At 41.4% G+C, this 23,951-nt stretch overlaps 3 protein-coding genes across 5 annotated transcripts in view; all 3 read left to right on the top strand.

Annotated features, from left to right (window-relative positions):
- Positions 1-3,440, top strand: part of LOC131463507 (phosphatidylinositol 3-kinase regulatory subunit alpha-like) — a 29,815-nt gene extending 26,375 nt beyond the window's left edge. For both annotated transcript variants that reach the window (XM_058635253.1, XM_058635254.1), the window contains 3 exons: positions 137-211; positions 769-939; positions 1,194-3,440. In XM_058635253.1, coding sequence (XP_058491236.1) covers positions 137-211; positions 769-939; positions 1,194-1,383 — 436 coding nt within the window. In that variant the 3' untranslated portion in view covers positions 1,384-3,440. The remainder of the gene's footprint in view (positions 1-136; positions 212-768; positions 940-1,193) is intronic.
- A 3,367-nt stretch (positions 3,441-6,807) lies between these two features.
- srp19 (signal recognition particle 19) lies at positions 6,808-13,050 on the top strand. Its single transcript, XM_058635255.1, has 5 exons — positions 6,808-7,014; positions 8,454-8,529; positions 11,411-11,482; positions 11,894-12,002; positions 12,421-13,050. The coding sequence occupies exons 1-5, from the start codon at positions 6,977-6,979 to the stop codon at positions 12,546-12,548; spliced, it is 423 nt and encodes a 140-aa protein (XP_058491238.1). The 5' UTR covers positions 6,808-6,976; the 3' UTR covers positions 12,549-13,050.
- Positions 13,051-14,177: 1,127 nt separating this feature from the next.
- Positions 14,178-19,514, top strand: rsph14 (radial spoke head 14 homolog). 2 transcript variants are annotated; one of them, XM_058635102.1, is made up of 8 exons: positions 14,178-14,344; positions 14,427-14,460; positions 14,555-14,769; positions 15,561-15,663; positions 16,145-16,263; positions 16,811-17,042; positions 17,164-17,300; positions 18,656-19,514. In XM_058635102.1, exons 3-8 carry the CDS (start codon positions 14,595-14,597, stop codon positions 18,940-18,942), a joined length of 1,053 nt encoding a protein of 350 aa, XP_058491085.1. In that variant the 5' UTR covers positions 14,178-14,344; positions 14,427-14,460; positions 14,555-14,594; the 3' UTR covers positions 18,943-19,514. The 2 variants fall into 2 exon arrangements, with proteins under 2 accessions (XP_058491085.1, XP_058491084.1); XM_058635101.1 differs by having other exon boundaries at positions 14,178-14,460.
- Positions 19,515-23,951: the final 4,437 nt, after the last annotated feature.

Here is a 23,951-nt window from a genome sequence, read left to right as displayed (position 1 = left end):
TACATTCAAGCTTAGGTTGGTTTGTGTGATATACAGGATCTCACTCTTTTTCCTCTTTTATCACATTTTTTATTTTCTTCGACTGTATCATATCGGTGTACACAGTACTAACACCTCAGCTGCATGTGTTTCTCAGGTGGCTGACACAGAAAGGCGTTCGTCAGAGGAAACTGAACGAGTGGCTCGGCCTGAAAAATGAAACCACAGAGGAGTAAGTGTGTGTTGTGATGTCAACAAGAGTTTTGTGAGCTGCAGTTTTGCCATTAGTCTGGCGCCATCTTGGTTTTCTGAAAGCAGGTGTAAGTTTTGCTTGATGAGGAGGAGCTGAGGAAAAAACAAGGGATGGACCTTACTGCCAGCAGGTCTCTCAATCACACCGTAGCCCTGCCTGAAGGGTAACTTATTATTACTTGACTTAAAATGGGACCATAGTTAACAAAATAGACATCATGCTGTATTGAAAAAAAACCTAAAAATAGTGATAGTGAGACCATACACTTTTACTTGTATACAAACCAGTGTTAATCCGTTTCAATATTATACAAAGGCCTGAGTTGTTGTCTCCTCATAAAAGTTTTTAATATATAGGAAATATTGTATGTTTTACTATTAAGTCATTCTTTCAGCTGTAAACACCAACCAATACCCATGTGACGAAATTTGAAGTAGTTTCCACAACAGTGATGAAAAGGGGTGTACCACACCTCAAAATTAGAACAGCACTTCAAATTGGTTATGTTGGTGGCACTAACATGATATTCCCCCCAGTGAGTACAGTATGGTGGAGGACGAGGAGGACCTCCCCCATCATGACGATCGTCTCTGGCGTCTGGGAAACATCAACCGCAGTCAGGCTGAGTCTCTGCTGCGAGGGAAGCGAGATGGCACCTTCCTGGTCCGAGACAGCAGCAAACCGGGCTGCTACGCCTGCTCTGTGGTGTGAGTTTTGCCTCTTGACCTGTTTAGTTTGTTTAAAATGTTAACCTGTTGGCCAGAGTCACCAGTGTATGTGCTGCAGTCATTGGCATAGGGGAAAGCAAAAAACAACTGGAGGAACAAATACACATTTTCTCTCGCTTTTCTGTGGCACTGTGGACTGTAAAATATACATATAACATAGTAAACCCCAAAGGTGGAGTGACTTTGCAAGCTACATGACTTTACTATCCTCTCTGTTTCTATTCCTCTCGCAGAGTGGATGGGGAGGTGAAGCACTGCGTCATCAACAAGACGAGCACTGGCTATGGTTTCGCTGAGCCCTACAACCTTTATGGATCCCTAAAGGAGCTGGTGCTGCACTATAAGCACACATCACTGGTCCAACACAACGACTCGCTCAACGTCACGCTGGCCTTCCCCGTCTACAGCCAGCAGAGGCGGTAACCCTGCCCCAGCCCATTTTCACATACACCATCATCATAGACCAGCAGCCAGACCTCATGTGCACACCTGGTCTGACACATGTTCCCAAACATCTATCTAACCTGATTCTGCATTTAAACCTCTGTGTGAAAATTACATGAAGACATTTGAAGATCACAGTGAAACAGAAACACTTGTTGAACCCCCACTCTCACGCCCGCATGTTTTCTGTCAACTTCATTAAGGCTACATCCACAGTCCTGATCTCTGTTCAGCAGGTGTTCCAGCTCCGTATTGGGGGTTACCTGCGTCCACACTGACACACCTGGAAACCTATATCACCTGACCATTCAGGTAGACTAGGCATGCACATGTTGGTGGAAACAGAAGGCAGAACTGACATGGCATGACATTGTGAGACTGAAATGACAGCTGTTCAGACTAAAACAAAGCCCTGGAGTTCAAACTAAAATCAGTCAGCAGTGTTTACAAATGTGTCCATTTTGAGAGCTTTAATAATGCGAGCATTGACAGTAGGCATATCAGATTAATGTGTTTTAAATGATAACAGAGTAGAGTGGATCTAGCCTATGGATATAGCCATTCAGATGCAGCATCTTATGCGCACACAAATACATCATCATTGAAGACATACACTTAAACAATAAAGACATTGTTACGATGCGTATTAATTGCAGTGGGTATCTGTTGCAGTTCCCAACTGTCAACCCATTTTTTGATAATCGGTGCCAAAGAAGTGGGTCAAACTGGTCTTTGTCCTTATAAACACCTCCATTTGGATGTTGCATATGAATGGATCCTTAGTCTCATTTAAACATAATACATTAAAGAAAAGTCAAGTTGTCAGTGGAAAAGTTGAAAAAATATTTTTTTTAAATTGGCACATTTACCTTTAACATGACTAGGAACCCATTGATGATAATTCCTTTTTGTTTTCTCAACCAGATATTAACATGTAGCTTCTTCTTTACCTTATTAACGATGAACGCGTTGTTAAAAATGTGTTAATGGTAGCATTCTCAGGCTAAAACCAGGTGCTTTCTTTTTACGGTGTGCAAGATTAACCCTGAATGCCTCTGGAGGACTAATTTGAATGTCCCGGGTGCAGAAGTTAAGGTTTTGAGAGACAAAGTTCCAGAGTTTCATGTCAGACCATGGTTCTGTTCTGGACTAAAGTACAGCAGGGGAAGCTGGAAGGAGGTTAACCCTTTAAGCACACTTCTCAGCTGCTGCTGACAAAGACAACTGAAGCAGAGTGCTGTTGATGACAATGATGTTGTATACAAAATGGTGGACCATCCAGGGAGAGCGTGGTATTTAAAACACTGTGAGTGACTCTGAACGAGGTTTAAAATGAAGGTGAATCAACAAATCCGCATTTCACTTCAGGAAAGAGAAAACCTTCATCCAAACCATAAACAGTGTTTTCCAGGTTCTTGAATCTTCAGATTTCATTAGGACTTTTGGATTGTAGTTTTAATTTCAAACAAGAGGGTTGCTTTAGAGTGGACATATGATTCATTTATTCTTTCATTTCAGTTTACGCCTGTTCTGAGTACTCAAACATCCATGTCAGTTGGATCGAGAATGTGAATCTTAAAGAAAAAAAATCAGGAAACGGATCCCATTTTGACATTTGTGTTCAAACGTCAAAAGTTTCAGTGGACGTAAGGACAATGCGACAATAAAAATCTGAACCACAACTTTTTATCTTAATGTTTTTGTTTTTTTGTATATTAAGAGATGTCACTTGGTACAAGAAAATGTTTGAGGATTTCAGGGTGTCTGTTGTCATGGTGACCATGTGTTGAAAACCGTCACTTTTTGAAATTAAGCTTTTTCTCAACGTGTGGATGCTTCGGAATCGCAACATTACAAAATGTTTGTAAATGTCCTGAACATTTCAGTCTCATTCTTTTCCAGATTATTTTCTGTAACACGTGGTAGATTGTGTGATGGAGAGATGACATGAACAGCAGCCTGTAACATCAGACAATGTGGAAAGGAAGTGATGGAAAGTTTCAGCTCTAAATAAAACCGTTTTCCAATGATCTGAAGGATTTTCCACTGAACTTATTGTCCTTATTTTGTTGAAATTATTCACTGAAATGTGAAATAGTATGTTTTGTTTTTGGTTCTAATGATTTTGTGATTGCATGATGAGGTCAGCTGTGTCACTTTTCCATGTAGTCTTTCATGATACTTCAAGTTTTGTGGTTGTAAAGGACCTGACACAACAGCAGTCGGTGCTGACTGCTGTGAAAAACCTGCCTGAGACTTGGAGGCGTGCTCTCAGTTGAAAACATGGCAGCTTCATTCCAAAATAATGTGCTTTCAGCTTCCTCTCACTGTTGGACTTTTACAACAGGATATTAAAGTTTGTGTCACATTGTAAATTGTCCACATCCCTACAGCAAAGTTTATAGATATTTGTTTACATCATGACACACAGGAGTCAATCCACTGCATCCCCAGTCAGCAAGTACAGTATATACATGTTATTTTTGTTTCAATTTGTCTTGGTGAAACAAGCTTACCCTCTCAAGGTAGCAGTGGTGTGAGGATGAGGACCTCAACAACACACTGGTTTGTGTCGGAAAACTGATAACTGGCCAAAAGATTTGTGTTCCTTCAATTTTTTTGTGATGTAATATGTCCATTGGTCGATTTAGGGTTATAGCCATTTCGACACATGAAGATTGCATTGCTATCATCTGCCTTGATTCTGAACTGAATGGACAGTTTGCTCAAGTACGGATAGAAATGGAGTTGGATGTCGGTGCACCGCTCATTTAACACATATTGTTAGTTAAAGCTAAAAACACCGATTTTCAAGAGATGTGACAGCAACGTCTTTCACTGATCAATTGAGAAAAAAACTAAATTGTTTATGCTGTCGGAGCCTTTTAAACAGAGAGAGAGGTGGACAACGATATCAATGACAGTGTATAGGTTAGCAACATTAAAGAATTAAAATTATATAAAACAGACGGAACATACTCACAAAACAAAACATAAACAACATTAGATTGACATTCATTTGTATAACAGGTACAGTTTCTATAGTAATCATTAACAACCACATTAAGAGAGGGTATCAGTTATGGGATAATGTAGTGGGATGTGTATGTGTGTCCGTCGTAACCAGACATTTTTATCTGGGTCTGTCTCCCATTTTGTGGTTGGCAAAGAAATTGTACAATCATTTTCTGTTAATAGAGCATGTGTTTTAGACACCATTTTGGGAGACATACGTTTTAGAAATTGTTTGATCGCTGAAGGTAGTTCTAGGCCCAATTTCCTAGTTTTAAAACCTCGTCTGGATTACAGATTTGATTTGTAGATATTCAAAAACCGTGTTGCTGTTGATACCATATTGTTCCACTAAGTTCTGAAATTGGATGAATTTGTTATCTTGGATAATTTGTTTCAGGTGCCTTATACCTTTTTCTTGCCACGATTTTAGTTTTAATGTTGTTTTATTCCACAGGATGTCTGGATTATTCCAGATTGGGGTAAATTTACATGGAATATGTGAGGACCCAGTGAGTTTAATAAATTCCCACCAGGCTGACAGGAAGGTAGTTATATTTACGCTTTTAAAGCACTGATGTCGTTTGATGGTTTTGCTTATAAATGGCAGATCGGAGTGTTTCTCAATGTCTAGCCACAGGGTGTCCAGTGGGTTGGGTTTAATCAATTTTTGGACATACTGAAGCTGCAAGAAAGTAACTGTGGAAGTCTGGAAGTTCCAGACCACCATAGGCTTTTGCTTTTTGGAGGGTTTTTAAACTAATGTGTGTTGGATTGTTTTTCCAGAGGAATTTAATGGTGGCAGAGTCTAATAATTTAAACCAGATTGGTGAAGGTTGAGTGGGGATCTTTGAAAAAAGGTAATTGATTTTTGGTAAGATCATCATTTTTATGGTGGTTACTCTTGCTATAAGTGATATAGTTAGAGTTCCATCGTAGGAGGTCATCCTCTATTGATTTAAGTAGTGGAGTATAGTTTAATTGTGTTAGATCTGACAGCCTGGAGAGAAAATGTATACCCAGATATCTGATGTTTCTGGACTGGATGGTGATGATTTGAAGCCATGGTTGATTGGTAGGATAATTGATTTTGTCTAATTTATTGAGTAGCCTAATCTGATATGGGTGACCATTTATTAATAAGTGTAAATCTTTAACTAATGTCTTTTAAATCTTAACTTCTGTAATTTAATATGGCGCCCCCCAGGGATGTGTGCTCTCCCCACTGCTCTTCTCCCTTTACACTAACGACTGCACTTCGAGTGACCCATCTGTCAAACTCCTAAAAGTTTGCAGATGACACGACAGTCATCGACAGTCATACAGACGGGAGGTGGAACAGCTGGTCCTCTGGTGGGGTCAGAACAACCTGGAGCTGAAAACGCTCAAAACTGTGGAGATGACAACGGACTTCAGGAGTAGCCCCCCTGCTCTGCCCCCCCTCACCGTTCTCAATAACTCTGTGTCTGCTGTGGAAACCTTCAGGTTTCTGGGATCTATTATCTCCCAGGACCTAAAGTGGGCACCAAACATTGACTCCATAGTCAAAAAGTGCCCAGCAGAGGCTGTACTTCCTGCGTCAGCTCAGGAAGTACAACCTTCCCCAGGTGCTGCTGATCCAGTTCTAGACGGCATTAGTCTGTTCTCTGCACCTCCATCATCGTTTGGTTTGGATCAGCCACCAAACAGGATAGAAACAGACTGAATCAGACCATCAGGATTGCAGAGAGAATCATTGGTGTTAAACTGCCCATCATCCAGGACTTGACACATCCAGAGTCAAGAAACGGGCAGGTAATATCTCTGCAGATCTATCACACCCCGGACACAATCTGTTCGAACTTCTTCCCTCTGGCAGGCGTTACAGAACACTGTACACCAGAACATCCAGACATAAGAACAGTTTTTTCCCCCATGCCGTCACACTGATGAACACCTGATCAGTCACCCAGTGTCATTAACCCCCTTGACTCCAAATCCAACAGACTTTAAATGTATTCACTATTTTGCACTTTTTATTCTCAACGTCTCTCTGTGTAAATAATGTAATATATATATATATGTATATATATATATATATATATAAACATATTATATAATTTATTTATATATATATATATATATATATATATATATTTAAATTATTGTTCTTTGTTGTCCTTATTCTTCCCAGTTAAATGTCTGTTATGTTATGTTTATGTATGTAATGTTTTACGTCTAATGTACAGCGTGTGCTGGATAAAATCGGAGTCAAATTCCTTGTATGTGTTCACATACTTGGCCAAAAAAGCTGATTCTGATTCTGATAATAAGATCAGGAATCATTACTTCAGCCACCCTTTAGAGGGCAGCATAAGTTTACAACCTACCGGAAGTGTATTAAGACATATCCGCTAGTTCATACGCGTTCCCGAGACTGAACGCCAGCTGGTTGTCAACATTAGTGAACGTGTCAGAGAAGCGGCCATATGGCTGTTTGTGTTCCACACAAACTGTACACTGAAGAAAAATACGACTCTTAACATCCAGTCTGTGAATACCAGGTGTACAAAACCCAACAATGGCTCATTTGACGCAGAACCCCGCCGACAAGGAGAGGTGAGTTCCTTTAGAGCTAGCCTGTCAGCTAAACTAAGCTAGAAGTGCTCAGCCGCCTCCTCGCGCATTATAAAACTTACATAGGATATTTGGCAACTTAAACATCTACTATATAATGTGGTTAATTTCTCTAACAGCTGTGCCACTTTTATGTTGCGTTAACAATGCTAAAATGCATTCCTGCATAGAATGTGGTGTGGTACCGAGAAGCCCGTTAGCATGACGTGTACAAGTCCATTTATCCGCCGATTTCTTGTTTTTGCTGGATTATGTTGTATTTTATGTTAAAAGGGCAGCCGTCTCACGTCACATTGTTCTCAAACGAGACCCATCGTAGTACATGAGTTAAGACATATTAATTAAAACATACGTTTTTTTAGGACCCGGGCCACGAAAGTCAGGGGCCGAAACGGATACTGGCACGAATTTCTGCCTATTGTTATCCTTCAAATTGTTATTATATCCGTTGCTTTGCGGTCATTTTTGAGGGGCTTAACGTATGTAAAAATCTTGAAACTTTGCATTGAGGTCAGGTCTGGCGAAAGTGCGATATTGGCATAGTTCCCGGACCCGTGCGTTGCTCGAGGGCTCTAAAGCGCCCCCTAAGGTGAACACGGAGGCAAAAATGAACTCCACCGAATTTGGTGGGAAGATGTTATAGACCAAGACGAACAAAAAAGTCGACATTATCCATGGCCTCAACTCAACAAGAACATCGGGCCATTTTGACTTTTGCCGATTTGCACCCTACTTAAAAAGCGTAAATCATTAATTTATTAATAATAATGGTGCATTCCAAGTCACAACAGCTTTCTCTTGGTTACAGGTCCAGTGTGGATTATTCAGGAGGATATATTAGCAGAAATTCAATATATTACCATAAATACCTTTGGAGGAGTATATATGAAGATGAGATCCTCACAGCCTTAGAATGTCTTTTATATGTAGTACTTACATTTACTTACTTCTAGCTTTTGTTTGTACCCAAATGTTGAAATGCACTTATTGTAAGTCACTTTGGATAAAATTGTCTGCTAAATGACATGTAATGTAATGTAATGTAATGTAATATGTACTTTAGGAAAAAAAATATCCTTTCTACAATAGCAAATGTCACACGGTTATCTGATGCACTTGGGAAAGGGAGGAATGAGTGGAGGAGTCCTACCATCTGCACTCTCACCATTAGAGGTTACTACTTCTTCCACACTGAACCTGATTCTCCATGCTGACACAGTAATGGCAGCACCGCTTGATGGTGGAACAGACAACTATAGAATGAGTACACTCTAAGAAAGTGTATTCTGTTATATTTGTGCAGCACCTTTTACATTTAGTGTAATGTATCCTGTCAGGTTATTTACAGTTGACTGTCTCCCACTGTTTTGATTTGTTCGCTTCAGTGTCTCCTTAAACTTTGCCTTCACTGCATGTTTCAGGTTTATCTGCCTCTACCCGGTCTACATCAACAGTAAGAAGACACTGGCTGAGGGACGCAGGATCCCTGCAGAGAAGGTGACTCTTCTCTTCCTCACTCAGTACCACACAGACTGAGAAGGAAACTCTGGTGATTTGTGACTATCCTCAAGAATGTGAAAATAGCAATAATAGTTTTCCCAGGGCCAGAGTGGGTGACATAGTCTTATCTGAAACTGCTGGCTAAAGATAACCGTAGATTCAGTAAAGTTACTATTCATTTAGGCAGTAATGACTCCAGATTACTCCAATCGGCGGTCACAAAGGGTAATATTGACTATGTGTAGGTATGCTAAATTAATGTTGCACACTGTCATTTTTCTATGGCCCAATGTGAACAGTGATGACATGTATAGCCGCATGTCGTCATTCAATCGCTGGCTGTCAAAGTGGTGTCCAGAAAACATTGGTTTTATAGATGACTGGCGTCCATCCCACTTTGGATGGAGCAGCTCTTTAATATAGAAATTTAGTGAAGTTTATTAACAACCCAAGACCTATAGATGAGTGCAATAATATCAGGGGAAAAGTATAGACGTACATAAAGAGACTTGTAATCACCACCAGACATGAAAGCAAGCAATAAAAGTAGATAAATAAAAGTATTAAAGGGGACATATTATGCAAAATCAACTTTTTAACCATTTCAATACTTATATTTGGGACTCTGGAGGCCCTACCAGTCGCCAAGGTGTGGAAAAATAATACTCAGTCATGTTTTCGTGGTCCCCCTTAGTGCAAGTATAGGCGATAAAACATGTGATGTTGAATTCCCTGCGCTTATGCCGGCAGCATGCGCATTTCACCGCAAATGTTATCACCCCACCAGTAAGTGTACTTGGAGAGCTCCACATTAGCTCCACCTTGTCCATATAAAATGCGAGAGTGCAGGCGAGGAAGGAAGAGCGGTATTATGTCAACGCGGAGGGACAAGTGTGCTGTTGGTGGCTGCACAGTGGAGCACAGTGTTTTACACAAACTTCCAGCCTCAGAGGATTTTATATATGAAGCTAATGTGCCGGATAAAGTCAGCAAACGTGTGTTTGTGTGTTCGCACCACTTCACATCAGACTGTGGCCAGCGATCGCCGTATTTAGTCAGCGACCGTATTTCACCGACGTACAAACACACACATTTTTAAGAAAAGGTCACACACAGTCACATACAGCGGCAGTTTATGCAGCTCGCCGCTGGCGATCAGCGGTGCTGTCCCTAAGTGTTTTTAACTGATTTACAGTTCGGCAGTGTTCAGCTTGATCCTTGTGTCGGACGTCTCTTCCTGTGACGGCACTCTCGCTGTTTTCCACGCACGCTGCCATGTTGATATTATCAGAGAACTAGTGGAGGGAGGGGGAGAGGAATGGAGCGGAGGGAACAGGAGCTGAGCGAGTGAGAGCAGTAAAAAGGACTGACGGTCCTTGTAATCCATTTTTGCCAATTTTCAATAAATACCTCTTTTTGTGTTCTCAGATAAAAAGTAATTCTTTCCATTTCAAAGATGTTGTGCACTATATCAATCCATTAATCTACACTAGGTGTCTCCCTCTTCAGCCATTTCTTGGTTATGGATTTCTTACAAGCCACCAGTAATATTCTCAGCAAGTATTTATCTTTGTTCCTCCAGATCAATCAGATATAACAAATTGAAACATAAAGTTATTTTTGTTGAAAACCGTTTCCAGGACTCCAAAATACATGATAATGATTTGCCTCTTTGCTTCCGCAACATCTCCAACAGTCTGTCTGGTTGGAATATGATTTCTTTTGATATGGAGTGCAGAAGTAGCGGATGTAGGAGGCAATAGTCTTACACGCTTCTCTGGGCTTCTTTTTAAGCGGTCACCAATTTAAAAAAACAACAAAAAACAAACAAACATAGAGAGTGTGAAAACAAAGAAACTAATCTGTCATAATTGTAGGGGATTTCAACATCCATGTAGATAGATATTGACAGTGATAGTCTTAGGTGTTACTAACTAACTTATGTTATTGACATTTAAAACTTCAACAATTTTCTCTAAAACCCTCTCCTAACTGATCATCATTTACTCACATTTAATTGTACAATAATTAACCCCAATAACATAAAGGAAAAATACCGCTACATCCGGTGTCTGTCTGATAAAAATATTAATACATTCACATTCAAAGAGACAGTGCAACCTTTACTCCATATATCCAACCTTTAGTGCCATATGTCAGTACATGTGAAGTTACCTATTGTGATTTTACTCCCATCCTCATAGATAACCTTATTGATAGTTGGATCAGAGGAGACAAGCACCATGGTTTAACTCCAATACTAACGGTATTTAACAGGCTTTATGTAGATCACAAAGAAAATGGCGTTCCACTAATCTAGAAGAATTTCATATAGCCTGGAAAGATGGTTTTGTAGCATACAAGAAAGCCCTACATGAAGCTAGAGCTGCCTATTATTATTATTATTATTATTATTATTATTATTATTATTCTGTAATTGAAGAAAAAAAGAATAATCACCGGTTTCTTTATAGCACTAGCCAGGCTGACAGAGAGCCACAGCTCCACTGAACCATCTATTCCTTTAACACTGAGCAGTGATGACTTCATGAACTTCGTATCGGCAGCATGTGAATGCGCATGAAAGATGAGCGACAGATGCACAAAAAATGCGCTGCACATCGATGCACTGTATGAAAGTGTGAGTGAATGGCAAAACTGTAGTGTAAAGCAGCTTTGAGTGGTCATCAAGACTAGAAAAGCGCTTTATAAATACAAACCATTTACTTCTTTGTGAATAAAATAACATCAATTGGAGAAAAAATGGATCATCTCCTCCCTCCTAGTGGTACTAATTCATCTTTTAGCACAAGCGCTTTAGAAGCACACAGTTTAAGAAGCAAACCATTTAACTGTAGCTGCTGTTGTGTATCTGCAGGCTGTGGAGAATCCGTCCTGTACTGAAATCAGAGATGTCCTGACTGCTGCTGGACTGAACGTCTACATGGAGGTAAAAATCTCACACACATTAGGTCTTAAATGCAGGTATTTAAATCATTTCAGTTTCTTTCATCTCTAATGGCGTATGGTTATTTTATAACGTAATACATTTATTAGATATAACCTTGAAGATACTTCTCACTCACAAAAGTCACCTAAGTACAAAGAGAAAAGCTTTGATTTTTCATCACAGCACACAGGATTTGATTCACTGCACGTTCGAGATTTTGGATTTTAATTAAGAGGCAGCAGAAAATCAGCAGCTCGTGTGTTCTGTGAGCTAAAATGTAAAATTTTTGCTATGTAGTTTTGTGTAAGAATGCTAGAATGAGTGGTTTCCAAACTCGTTCCAGTCAGCATCTTTGTTGAGAAAATTGCTTTTTTTCATAAATTAAGTTTGTTATGTCTGTCATTTGTTCAGAACAAAATGCATCCCAGGGAGTGGAACAGAGACATCCAGTTCAAAGGTCGTGTTAGAGTTCAGCTGAAGCAGGAAGAAGGCCACTTCTGTCAGGACAGGTTCGGCTCTCGTAAGTCCTACACACTCTGCTGTGTGTATATGTTTGTGTTTGTACACACTTTCAGGTTGTTACATATTGTTACATTATTATTAATAATCGATTACTAATTTAATCGACAACTGTTTTGAAAGCGATTAATCGGTTTAAAGCTTTTGTCAGGATTAAAACAAGATTTCCGATTGTTTAAGCTTCTTAAATGTGAGAATCTTCTTCTGATATTTGAGAACATCATCATTTCCAGGTTTAATGAACACCGATCAACATTTTTTAAGGTTTTCTGATATTTTATGGACCAAACGATTAATCGAGAAAAGAATCGACAGATTAATCGATTATGAAAATAATCGTTAGTTGCATCTCTAGTAATTAATCAATTAAATATTAATTAAAGTGGATAAATTGAAGGTGAAATTTCTTTTTTCCTCAGGTAAAGATGTGATGTTTTACGTGGCTGAAATGATTCCCAAACTCAAGACTCGGACACAGAAGGGTGGAGCAGACACCAGCTCTCAGCAGGGAGAGGGGGGGAAGAAGAGCAAGAAAAAGAAGAAATAGACAATGTTTTCAATGTTAAAAACTCCCAGGTGTGTTGCTTTGAGTTTATGTGAAGTGGTGGAGGTGCATCGTAAAGCTGCTCTCAGACATGCACTGAACTCTGGAGATGGTGTGATGGGGCTATATATGTGTAAATGCTGATGTCCACAGGAGTTGCGAGATACTCTGGAGAGTCTCGCCCATAGGTCATATCTGAAATTGGCTTTTGTTCCTGTTTAATTTCTCAAACGGCTTCATTTTGATTTTGTTAAAGTCATGGATCCTTGACAAAAGATATCAGTTATGTTTAAGTAAATGGATCTTCCTTATGGACGTTAAGCAAAGACCTTTTCAGGAGCATATTTTGTAGTTTTAGTAACATCCTGACGAGCTCTGCTGCAGTTCAGAACTGGTCTTGGTCCTGCTGAACCTGACCTGAATTCTGCATATTGTTTTTTCATGTGTGGTTAATGGACCTGGATTGAGTCTTTGTTCAGAATAAACTTGACATTTTTAAGTATTACTTTTGACTCTTGTGTCTAGTATTTATTTGTTTTTGTTTTGTTTAGTGTCAGCTTGGCACGCCTACAGTACTTTGCCTGTAATCCAGGCTCTTTTTCATTGACAATATGGCATAGACATCAAGGAGGCAGCAGTCTATTCTGCCTGCTGTTTTAATCCTTAGTCATATCTGGGGATCTTGGTGTGTTTGCCAATATCCAATAATATATTTAAAGCCAACATCAGCCAATACCAAGATTGTGTCAATATCACACATCCCTAAATAAAATCTGTCAGTTTAAGTCGTTAAATATCTTAAAAAATGTGACATTGGACACACTTTCAACAGAAAATTAAAGTTTGTTCGTTTTTTAAACAACTTAGTCTCGGAATGATTTTATGTCATATCATCTTGTGTTGTTTTAATCAGTAAGTTTAAATGTGTTATTTTGTGACTTGCCAAACAAGCAGCAGTAGATCAACAGCTCCCATTTTTCCGTGAGCAAAAAACAGTGATTTTAGTGCAATTGGTGCAACAAAAACTGGATGATACAGATTTTTACTGATACATTAAATCCACCTGGATGATATTATCAGCGTATATTATCATCATTCTTTACACCTCATCCATAAAAACGGGTCACTAGGGAGGTCACATTAGTGATTATAAAAGTCAAAATTTGTTTTATTTTTTGGTTTCTGTATAATCCTGTCCTTTATGATTCATGGCGGCCTTCCCGTCACTGTCTCCTACAGTACCCCACCTGCCCACCAGGTGTCCATGGACATTTTACCTGCTCGTTACCCGTTTCCCGTCCACAGTGTGTTATGGTCGACATGTTCGGCAAAGACGAGCATGAAGAATGACAGTAGAGTTTAGATATAATGTAATAAGAGTATATTACAGCATTAGCATTTACGACCCGAATTATTGTTCTTTTCAGTTGTTCAGGTTGTTGAAGTTTTATCTATGGAAGCGTAATGCTGCCACATATACAAAAAAGTGGGGTGCTTTTATGTGTTTGTGTTCATGCGTGTGCGTCAATAGTAAACAAGTAAACAACCAGACTGCTTGGGACGACCGGCATTTTGCCTTTACCCCCAGAATGCATTGCGTCACGTGTTGGTCACGTGGTCTGGCGAGCTCTCGTAGAGTCCCACCATCCGAGAACGCAGCACCGTCGTCTAATCATGTGGTTACTAGGCAACAGCTACAGAGTTTTGTTTGGGTTTCCTGCCGCCTATAGTTTCTAAGAGTTGAAATGTTAGGGTTAGCAGTGGGTGCACGGGTCTGACCATTCTCTCTGCAGAAATAGGTCGGGGTTTTGTCCTAATGCGATGTCGTCATTTTATCCTTTTATCTTTTTTATCGTCTGTTTCATTTCTTACTTCGCTCAGATGTTGGAGAGTGACAGGCTTCTCAGCGATACCGGTAAGTAAATGTTAAGATAGTGTGTTTGTTTGTGTTCGCCATCGTTTTCTCTTGTGTTACCTCTCAGGATTATATTTTTGTTCATCTGTCAAAGCACTTTAACCCGGAGAGAAATATACTTATTAATATCCGGGATGGACGCTGTTCTGCTGGACCAGACCCGTGCTCCGGTTGCCTTTGGCCGTCGAGCTGTTCCGCAGCTGTTCGAGCAGCTGCAGCGGCCTGAGAGCGATAGTAGGCGGCGCGCTTTGGCTTCACTCTGCGACCTGATGCACGAGCCGGAGCGGATCTACCAGACCGTTAACGGAGGTGAGTGAGTGAGTGAGACATCGGGAAAACCAAAAACACTCTCGTCGAGGTCTCGTCTTGCCCGATGTGTCCTTGGGCCAGACACTTAACCCCACGTTGCTCCGTGTGAATGGATATGCAAGATGAGTGATAGAAAATGCACTGCTGTATGAAAGTGTGAGTGAATGAGTGGGTGAATCGCAAAACTGTAGTGTAAAGCAGCTTTGAGTGGTCATCAAGACTAGAAAAATATAAAACACAGATCATTTACCATTTACAAAAACCCTGCGCACTAAAGTGAATGTGGGAAATGATATTATTTTATAATTTTCCACTTTGACTTTAGTGCGCAGGGTTTTTGCACTAGTGCCTGCCCCACTGGTATGCAGTAGGTGCCCTTTTAATTTCCAAATGTCTGTGTGCATGCCACTGACGTTCTCACATCCACTGTAAACTGTAAACTATACACACTATCTAGAAACTACTGTGTCCCTGAAGTCCCAATGTCTATTGATTTATCAGGGTCATGGGCGCTATTTGAAATAGTTTATTTTTTTTGAATGTGGAAATTAAATCTAAAAAGTACTCAAATAATATATATATTTTTTGTACTCTTTATAGAAATGTATATGAGAAATGTATTTGAAGTAGTACCCAAATCCATAACAAGATATTAGGGCTTCTGACAAGATCAACTACTCACATCAAGACCATAATCTGTACTCTGTACTGGGTGCACGTTCTCCACTTTTACTTCACCAGGAAGCTGAGATTTCCATGTTGTGATGACAGTATGTCCTTTTCCTCTGCAGGTTTTCTTGAGCAATTGAAGGGTTTGTTGAAGGACAAAGATCCAACAGTTAGAAAACAAACGTGCGAGCTGCTGCACCTGCTCAGCGGCCACAACATTGGCAGGTACATACAGTTCATACTGCAGAGGGCAGCATTACACCTGTCAATGTAATGTTTGTTGTCTGCCACAAATCATTAGAAGACGTTTATACAGCTGTTAACTCCACTGTCTCCATGTTGTCTCATAGCAGTCACGTGTTATGGACTGTTGTTGAAGATCAATTACATTTAATGTAATTTAATTTGACATGACGCGTTCATTGGTGCACCAGAGCTATACTGCGTTACCACCTGCATGTGGTTTAACTTTGATTCCTGCAACAATTAGTTGCAGATGTTACTGAGAAGAGGCTGTTTGTTTGTTTGTTTGTTTGTTTGTTTGTTTGCAGCTTCGATATAATTGTCTGTGAATGTAGTTTATGGCCCCAAGGAAGACTTTATTTGATTTTGGTGGTGACTAATTCAGTCATGGGTGCAGTTATGGCAGACTCTGAGTGCTGTCTTTAGTTTTATTCCATGACATTTCTCTTGTGACCTCCTGCAGACAGGCACTGCTCTCCTCCTCTCTCCTCCCCCCTCTGTCAGAGCTGCTGGACGACGACTCATCGTCCTGCAGGAGAAACGTCCACCAGGTGTTGAACCGCCTCGCTCTGCTGCCTGCAGGTATACACTCTAATGTAGAGGTTACTCTTCAACCAGAGAAAATGTTTCCACCACAACTTAAATAACAAATGCATGAAAAATATTTATTTTGATGAATTAATTACTACCCCATAGATAGATTTTTAATTATGCGACATAAAAGATAGACGCAGGTCAATGAATTTGCACATGAGCGAACTGTCATTCAAAGGTTGTTGGTTTTGAAGTTCTTCTTATTTTTGTACATATTTTGTCAATAATACCGACCCTGTGATAACTCAAAAAGTTATTAATAAAAGAAAGCAGCAAGTAAAATGTGGAAATGTTACTAAATATCAATATTGAGAGAGCAGAACCATTACAGATGTTTTTTTTGCTCAGTAAAGTGATTGTATTTTCTTGTTTTTTCTAAGGCTGAGAATTTTCAGCAACTTAATGATTGAGTTATTTCTATGTTTCTCTGGGGCACAAATTAAGAGATGTTTGTTGTGATGACTGTTGATCTGGATGAAGTCATACTGAGCATGAGGCTGTGTGTATGAGGTCACTGAGGTGTGTTGTCCTGCAGGTGCAGATGCTCTCCTGTGTCTGGTTCCTAAACTAATGATGAAGCTCAAAGAGGAGGAAGAGGAGGAGGAGGAGGAGGTGCAGGTGCTACTCCTCTCCACCCTCAGCTGCTGCTCCTCTCTGGATGCTCTTCCTGCTCTGGCCCTTGATGCTGTGTCACTTGTGAGACACAAACTCTCGCACGGTTCCCCGAACGTGCGCAGAGAGGCTGCTGCAGCCATGATGGCGCTCAGGTGAAATGCCGTCTGCTGTCTGTGTCTGTGTCTGTGTGTGTGCAGAGGTTGTTTGTTACTGTTTTTTTTCTTTTTTTCGGTTTGTTTGTTTGCTTGTGCACTTATGCTCATTTATGGTTAGCGTTCCTGAGGACGGGAAGCGGCGGGTGTGTGAGGAGGCCGTACTTCCTGTCATGGTTGGTCTGCTGCAGGACACAGATGTCAAGGTTCAGGCCAACGCTGCAGGAGTCATCATGTACACCGCCATCACCACTCCAGGTACAGGCCACTGAGAGAATTCATGTTTTTGAAAGGACTATCTTCATGCACCTTAAAGTGAAAACCAGTGTATGTGTCTTATCTAGTAATGTTATTTGTTGATCCAGGTGCAAATCTTCACAGTTTAGTGCAAAGTATTGAAATTATACATGTTGAGTTGAAAATTGGTGTACCTTATGTCACTCTTTGGTCAAACACCAGATACTGCATTAAAATGTTGCCATTGGCTATTTTAGTTCATGCTTGCGTCACTGGTACACTCTAATCAGTGCAAGGCTCATTGTCCCAGACTGTTTAAAAACACAGGAGTTGTTGTTCTGTCTCCTTTCGCTCTCTGCCACGTGAAGAACAGAGCACCTTGTTAGACAGCTGTATTTCGGTGTCAGATTTCACTGCCAGACCATGCTCACTTGCTGCTCCACTCTCCCTCCTCTCTCTCACTCAAGTCTCTGCCCACTTCTTGACATATTTCAAAATCAGACATTGGATGGAGTTAGGTGCAAAAGAGGGGGTTGAGTTGTGCTTTAAATGCACCACATGACCCATCAGGTTAGGTTAAAGTTAGGCCCGACAAGGCCCGGGCCCGACAGAATTCAGCACGAGCCCGACAAGTACATTTTGATTGACAGCTTTTTAAAAGCCTGAACCCGTTTACAGCCCGACATTATTCAAATGTGTACACGCACAAAGCTCTTTTGCCTTTTGTCAAGAATGAGTCATTTATACATTTACATAGGCCACTTGGAAGTTGGAACAAAGAAATAAAACAAGTCCTCTGTTAACATCGTAACATCTCAGCACTCTCAAAGAGGAGTGGGTTCGACTCCAGAGAGCTCTGGGTCTCGACTCTCCACATCTGGTGCACCTGCAGCCATGGCTTGCATGAGCATTTACAGCATTCCTGTCTGAGTGTGACAACATTCACACCTGGTTAAATTCTGGCCAGAGGAATGTTGCAATCTTGTGGAGGTCCTGTATTATCACTTTCCGCGCAAGCCAGTCTTCATGCAGTTTACGCACGACAGCTTGCTGAGGGGAGTCCAGGGCGTTGGGCTGATAGTAGCGTTTCAGTTTCTCACACACGATTAAGCTCAAGTTCCCGCTGTGCTTCATAGAACATCTACAGAAAGTCTATCAAAAAGCCCAGTGTGTCCGGGGCCTCCTTAAGATCCACTTTCGCATCTTTCTCACGCTAATTGAAACATATCACCTGACCGCTCATTTACCGCGCAAGCCGGAGCCTGTGTAAAATGATAGAAATTAAGCCTGAACCCGTCGGGTCCTGTCGGATCTTCAGCTCTAATCAGGTTGTCCTCAGATGATGGGTGTCATGACTGTACCTTCTCTTCCTGCAGGTAAACTGCAGTGTCTCGATCTGGACGTCGTCCCCATTCTCCTTGACCTTGTGTCCAAGAAGAAAGAGGAAGAGGAAGATGACAACATGGAGAGGAGGAGGAGGATGAAGGCCCTCATCATGTACTCATTGCGAGCTCTGACCGCTCTGGCTGAAGCTCCAAACGGCCGTTGCCTTCTGCTGGAGCAGCTCCCTCTACTGGAGAGGAGGAGTGAGGCAGCAGAGGAGGACGAGGACATCCGGCGGGCTGCTCAGACTGCTGTCAGGGTCATTACCTGGACACCGTGAGACAAGACAATGACATGACGTTATATTCAAAACCATATATCCATGTCTGAGACTGAGATCATCAAAAAGTGACACCCATTATGTAATTCTGTTTAGATTCTAAAAAATATACTACCCATCAGAGGTTGCGCTAGACTTTTTCGTTGTCTGTCATTTTGACTGACAGGGTCATAAAAATCCCGTCATAATCAATTTTTACCGGTCACTTTAAATGATAATAATGACATATTCAATTGCATTGTTCATATTGCAGTGGAATATGAACAGTTCACCTGTGGCCTAAACGCACAGTCTCACACCTTCCTCCTGGTCCACATGGACTTAAATCGCGTGCCTGCTTGCGTGTAGTTGCGCGTGGTAGGAAATCCCGCAACATGCGCTCCTTCTGCACCAGTGGATCAGCTGCACCGGTCACAGACGCGCTCCAAAGCCTCCTGTCCATAGCTCTTTAACACGCTGTCAGCACTACAAGGATAGCGAGATGCATTGAGTACGGTGTCCAGGTCAGAAATTATGCTCAGATTCTCCGATGGGAATCTTTATTTTGTCGCACAACATTTTTCTATCCGCCCTCCTCAGCCAGGAGAACTCCCGCTCCCACTGAACTCGCCTAACCTCCTTACTGCCGCTTCCTTGCTCCGCTGAGGCCAAGGGCTGAGTTTGTCCTTCATCTGCATCTATCCCTCTTTTTTCACCTCTTTTATCAACATAGTTTTTAGGGGTGTGAATTGCAATCTGTCAAAATGACGGATGGCTCTCAGATTTTTCCGTCATCGTTTTAAAAAACGGTAAATGACGGAAAATATTCGGTTAACGCGACCCCTGCTACCCATATCCCCTTAATATCTTATCCAAGCAAAGTCCACACTGCACACACTTGTTTGTAAGTGTGTAATTTACTACCATTGTTGCTGCAGTAATCCACATACACCGCGTTCCAAATTATTATGCAAGTGATATTTTTCTCTAATTTTTCTAAATGCAAATAACAGTCAGCATTATTTTCAAGTCATTAACCATTAGAATATCATTTGAATGTTATTGAACAAACCTTCCAATGATAACAGTATTTTTTTCAAAAAATAAAAAAACTTAAAATGCACTGTTCCAAATTATTATGCACAACAGAGTTTCAAAACATTTTATAGGTTGTAAAGAACTGAAAATTGTCATTTGTTGAATCTGCAGCATTAGGAGGTCATATTTATTGGAATCAAAAGCTATTTCAATCAAAAACATCTTAACATAGGACCCCTTATTTGATAGCAGCTTCACAATTCTTGCATCCATTGAACTTATGAGTTTCTGCTTGAATTTCTTTGCAGAATGTCAGTATAGCCTCCCAGAGCTGCTGTTTGGATGTGAACTGCCTCCCACCCTCATAGATCTTTTGCTTGAGGATGCTCCAAAAGTTCTCAATAGGTTTGAGGTCAGGGGAGGATGGGGGCCACACCATGAGTTTCTCTCCTTTTATGCCCATAGCAGCCAATGATGCAGAGGTATTCCTTGCAGCATGACATAGTGCATTGTCATGCAATGAAGATGATTTTGTTACAGAAAGCATGGTTCTTCTTTTTGTACCATGGAAGTAAGTGGTCAGTCAGAAACTCCACATACTTTTCAGAGGTCATTTTCACACCTTTAGGGACCCTAAAGGGGCCGACCAGCTCTCTCCCCATGATTCCGACCCAAAACATGACTCCGCCACCTCCTTACTGACGTCACAGTGGGACATGGTGGTCGTCCACCAACCTTCCACTAATCCATCTGTTTGAAGATTTTCAGTCAGGTTTTAGATTAAACCATAGCAAAGAAACAACGCTAGTTAAAGTTAGTAACAACCTTCGCTTGGCTTCAGATAATGTTCTAGTTTCTTTACTTGTCCTGTTAGATCTTAGTGCTGCATTTGACACCATTGATCATAATATGGTATGGTATGGTATGACGGCACGAGTGAACGCTGGCGCCGATGCTGCCGCTGCTCGCCGATAACTTTTAACCTTTGTGGTTAAAAGTGTGTGGGCTCGTAGGCTTTATACGGGGATCCTCGTCTGGTTTCTCCTGTCGCTTCTCCATCAACCGGTGACAGGACTCCTCCAGTACTCAGCAGCTGAACTCCATCGGCTCCGTATTCACCCGCTCAAGCCTCCACCGGCTGCCATCACTCCAATATTGAAAAAAACCTGGTGCTGATCCTAATAATTACAATAATCTTCGTCCCATCTCCAATCTACCTTTCCTCTCCAAAATCCTCGAAAAAAACTGTTGCTTCCCAAATTCATTCCCAACTAACCCTTAACAACCTGTACGAACAATTCCAATCTGGTTTCCGCCTCCTCCACAGCACTGAATCTTCACTAATCAAAATCACAAACAACCTCCTCCTGGCAGCCAACTCTGGTTTACTCACTATCCTCATCCTCCTCGATCTGAGTGCGGCCTTCGACACCATCTCTCACACTATCCTCCTCAACAGATGAATCTCCATTGGTATTTCACACACACCCCTTGACTGGTTTAAATCCTACCTCTCAGGCCGCACTCAGTTCATCCAACTCCAACCCTTCAGTTCCCACCCGTCCCCCGTCACCACTGGTGTGCCCCAGGGCTCTGTCCTGGGGCCCCTTCTCTTCATCATCTACCTCCTTCCTCTTGGCAATATCTTCCGTAAATATAACATTCATTTCCATTGCTATGCGGATGACACCCAGCTCTACCTCTCCAGCAAACCAAATTCCACTCTCCCACCTTCCTCCCTCACTGACTGCTTCACCGAGCTCAAATCTTGGTTCTCCTCCAACTTCCTTAAACTCAACAGTGATAAAACCGAATTCCTTCTAATTGGTACCAAATCAACCCTCTCAAAAACGGACAGTTTTTCCCTCACTATCGACCACTCCTCTGTCTCCCCCTCCCCCCAGGTTAAGAGTCTGGGTGTCATCCTCGACAGCACATTATCATTCCAATCCCATATCAATAACATCACCCGGTCTGCATACTTCCACCTATGCAATATTAATTGCCTCCACCCCTCCCTTTCTCCCCACTCCACTGCCATTCTTGTACACAGCCTTGTCACCTCCCGCATCAACTACTGCAACTCCCTTCTCTTTGGTCTACCTCATAAATACCTCCATAAACTCCAACTGGTTCAGAACTCTGCAGCTCGGCTCATCACCAGAACCCCCTCCATCCACCACATCACCCCTGTTCTGCAGCAACTCCACTGGCTCCCGGTCAAACTCCGCATCAACTTCAAAATCCTCCTGTTTACGTTCAAGGCCATCCACAACCTTTCCCCTCCTTATCTGTCCAAACTCCTCCACATCACCACCCCTTCCCGTTCCCTCAGATCTGCCTCCTCTGTCCACCTCGCTGTCCCTCCCGCCTGCCTCGTCACCATGGGGAGCAGGGCTTTCAGCCGCTCTGCCCCCCAACTCTGGAACGCACTCCCACCGGACCTCAGGAACTTGGACTCTCTCACACTCTTCAAAACAAGACTAAAACTCACCTATTCCGAACTGCCTACCCCACTTAACTATCTACATTGTCTTTTCTAATCTGTTTGTTTGTTTTGTTTTCTTAGTGTTTTTATATATTTATGTATTGTACGGTGTCCTCGAGTGCCCAGAGAGGCGCCTCCAAATAAAATGTATTATTATTTATTAATAATATTCTACTGCAGAGATTGGAGCAGACCCTTGGTATCACAGGTGCTGCCCTCTGCTGGTTTAAATCATACTTATCTGATAGATTCCAGTTTGTTCATGTTAATGATAAAGCCTCACTACAAACAAAAGTTAATTGTGGAGTTCCACAAGGCTTAGTGCTTGGGCCTATACTTTTTATCTTTATATATGCTTCCTCATTATTAGAAAGCACAACATACACTTTCATTGTTATGCAGATAACACACAGCTATATTTAGCTCCGGGGGAGGCCGGATGAAATTAATCAGGTTGTTCAACTCCAGGAATGTCTCAGAGACAGTAAGTCCTGGATGACCTGTAACTTTCTACTTTTAAACTCAGAAAAAACTGAGGTCATTTTACTCGGCCCTAAACACCTCAGAGAAAGGCTTTCTGATCACATTGTCACTTTAGATGACATCACCATGGCTTCCAGTTCCACTGTGAGGAACCTTGGAGTTACTTTTGACCAGGAAATGTCATTTGATTCACACATAAAACTCATTTCCAGAACAGCCTTCTTCCACCTGCGGAACATTATGAAAATTAGAAATATTCTGTCTTTACAGGATGCTGAAAAACTAGTTCATGCTTTTGTTACATCTAGATTAGATAACTGTAACTCCTTATTATCAGGATGTTCCAACAAGTCTGTTAGAACCCTTCAGTTAATTCAAAATGTTGCAGCACGAGTTCTGACAGGAGCTAGAAAGAGAGACCATATAACTCCAGTGTTAGCTTCTCTACACTGGCTCCCCGTACAGTTTAGAATTCAATTTAAAATCCTCCTCCTAACGTACAAAGCACTTAATGGTCAGGCCCCTTCATACCTGAAAGACCTAGTCTTACCTTATCACCCTAACAGACCACTTAGGTCACAAAATACAGGTTTACTTGTGGTTCCCAGAGTCTGTGAGAGCAGAATGGGAGGCAGAGCCTTCAGTTACCATGCTCCTCTCCTGTGGAACCAGCTTCCAATGACAGTTCAGGAGGCGGAGCCTCTCTCTGTATTTAAAGTTAGACTTAAAACTTTCCTTTTTGATAAAGCTTATAGTTAGAGCTGGTTCAGGGAAACCTGGACCATCTCTTAGTTATGCTGCTATAGACCTAGACTGCTGGGGGATTTTCCTGTGGTGCACACACTCACTCTGTCACTCTCAGGGTATGAATATGACTTTTTATATGTCATTAACCTTCTCTCTTTCTCTCCCTAGTTTGTGTCTTTCCTTCCTTTCCGCTCTCTGTATTCTCATATTGCAGGTTGCAGGATCAAGATCCAGTTTTCGAGGCTATCCATATCATACATATCATCACCGTTGT

The sequence above is a fragment of the Solea solea genome, chromosome 8, assembly GCF_958295425.1.
Source record: "Solea solea chromosome 8, fSolSol10.1, whole genome shotgun sequence".
NCBI classification, from domain to species: domain Eukaryota; kingdom Metazoa; phylum Chordata; class Actinopteri; order Pleuronectiformes; family Soleidae; genus Solea; species Solea solea.
The sequence above is the reverse complement of the archived record's forward strand: the minus strand, read 5'-3'. Positions and strand labels throughout refer to the sequence as shown.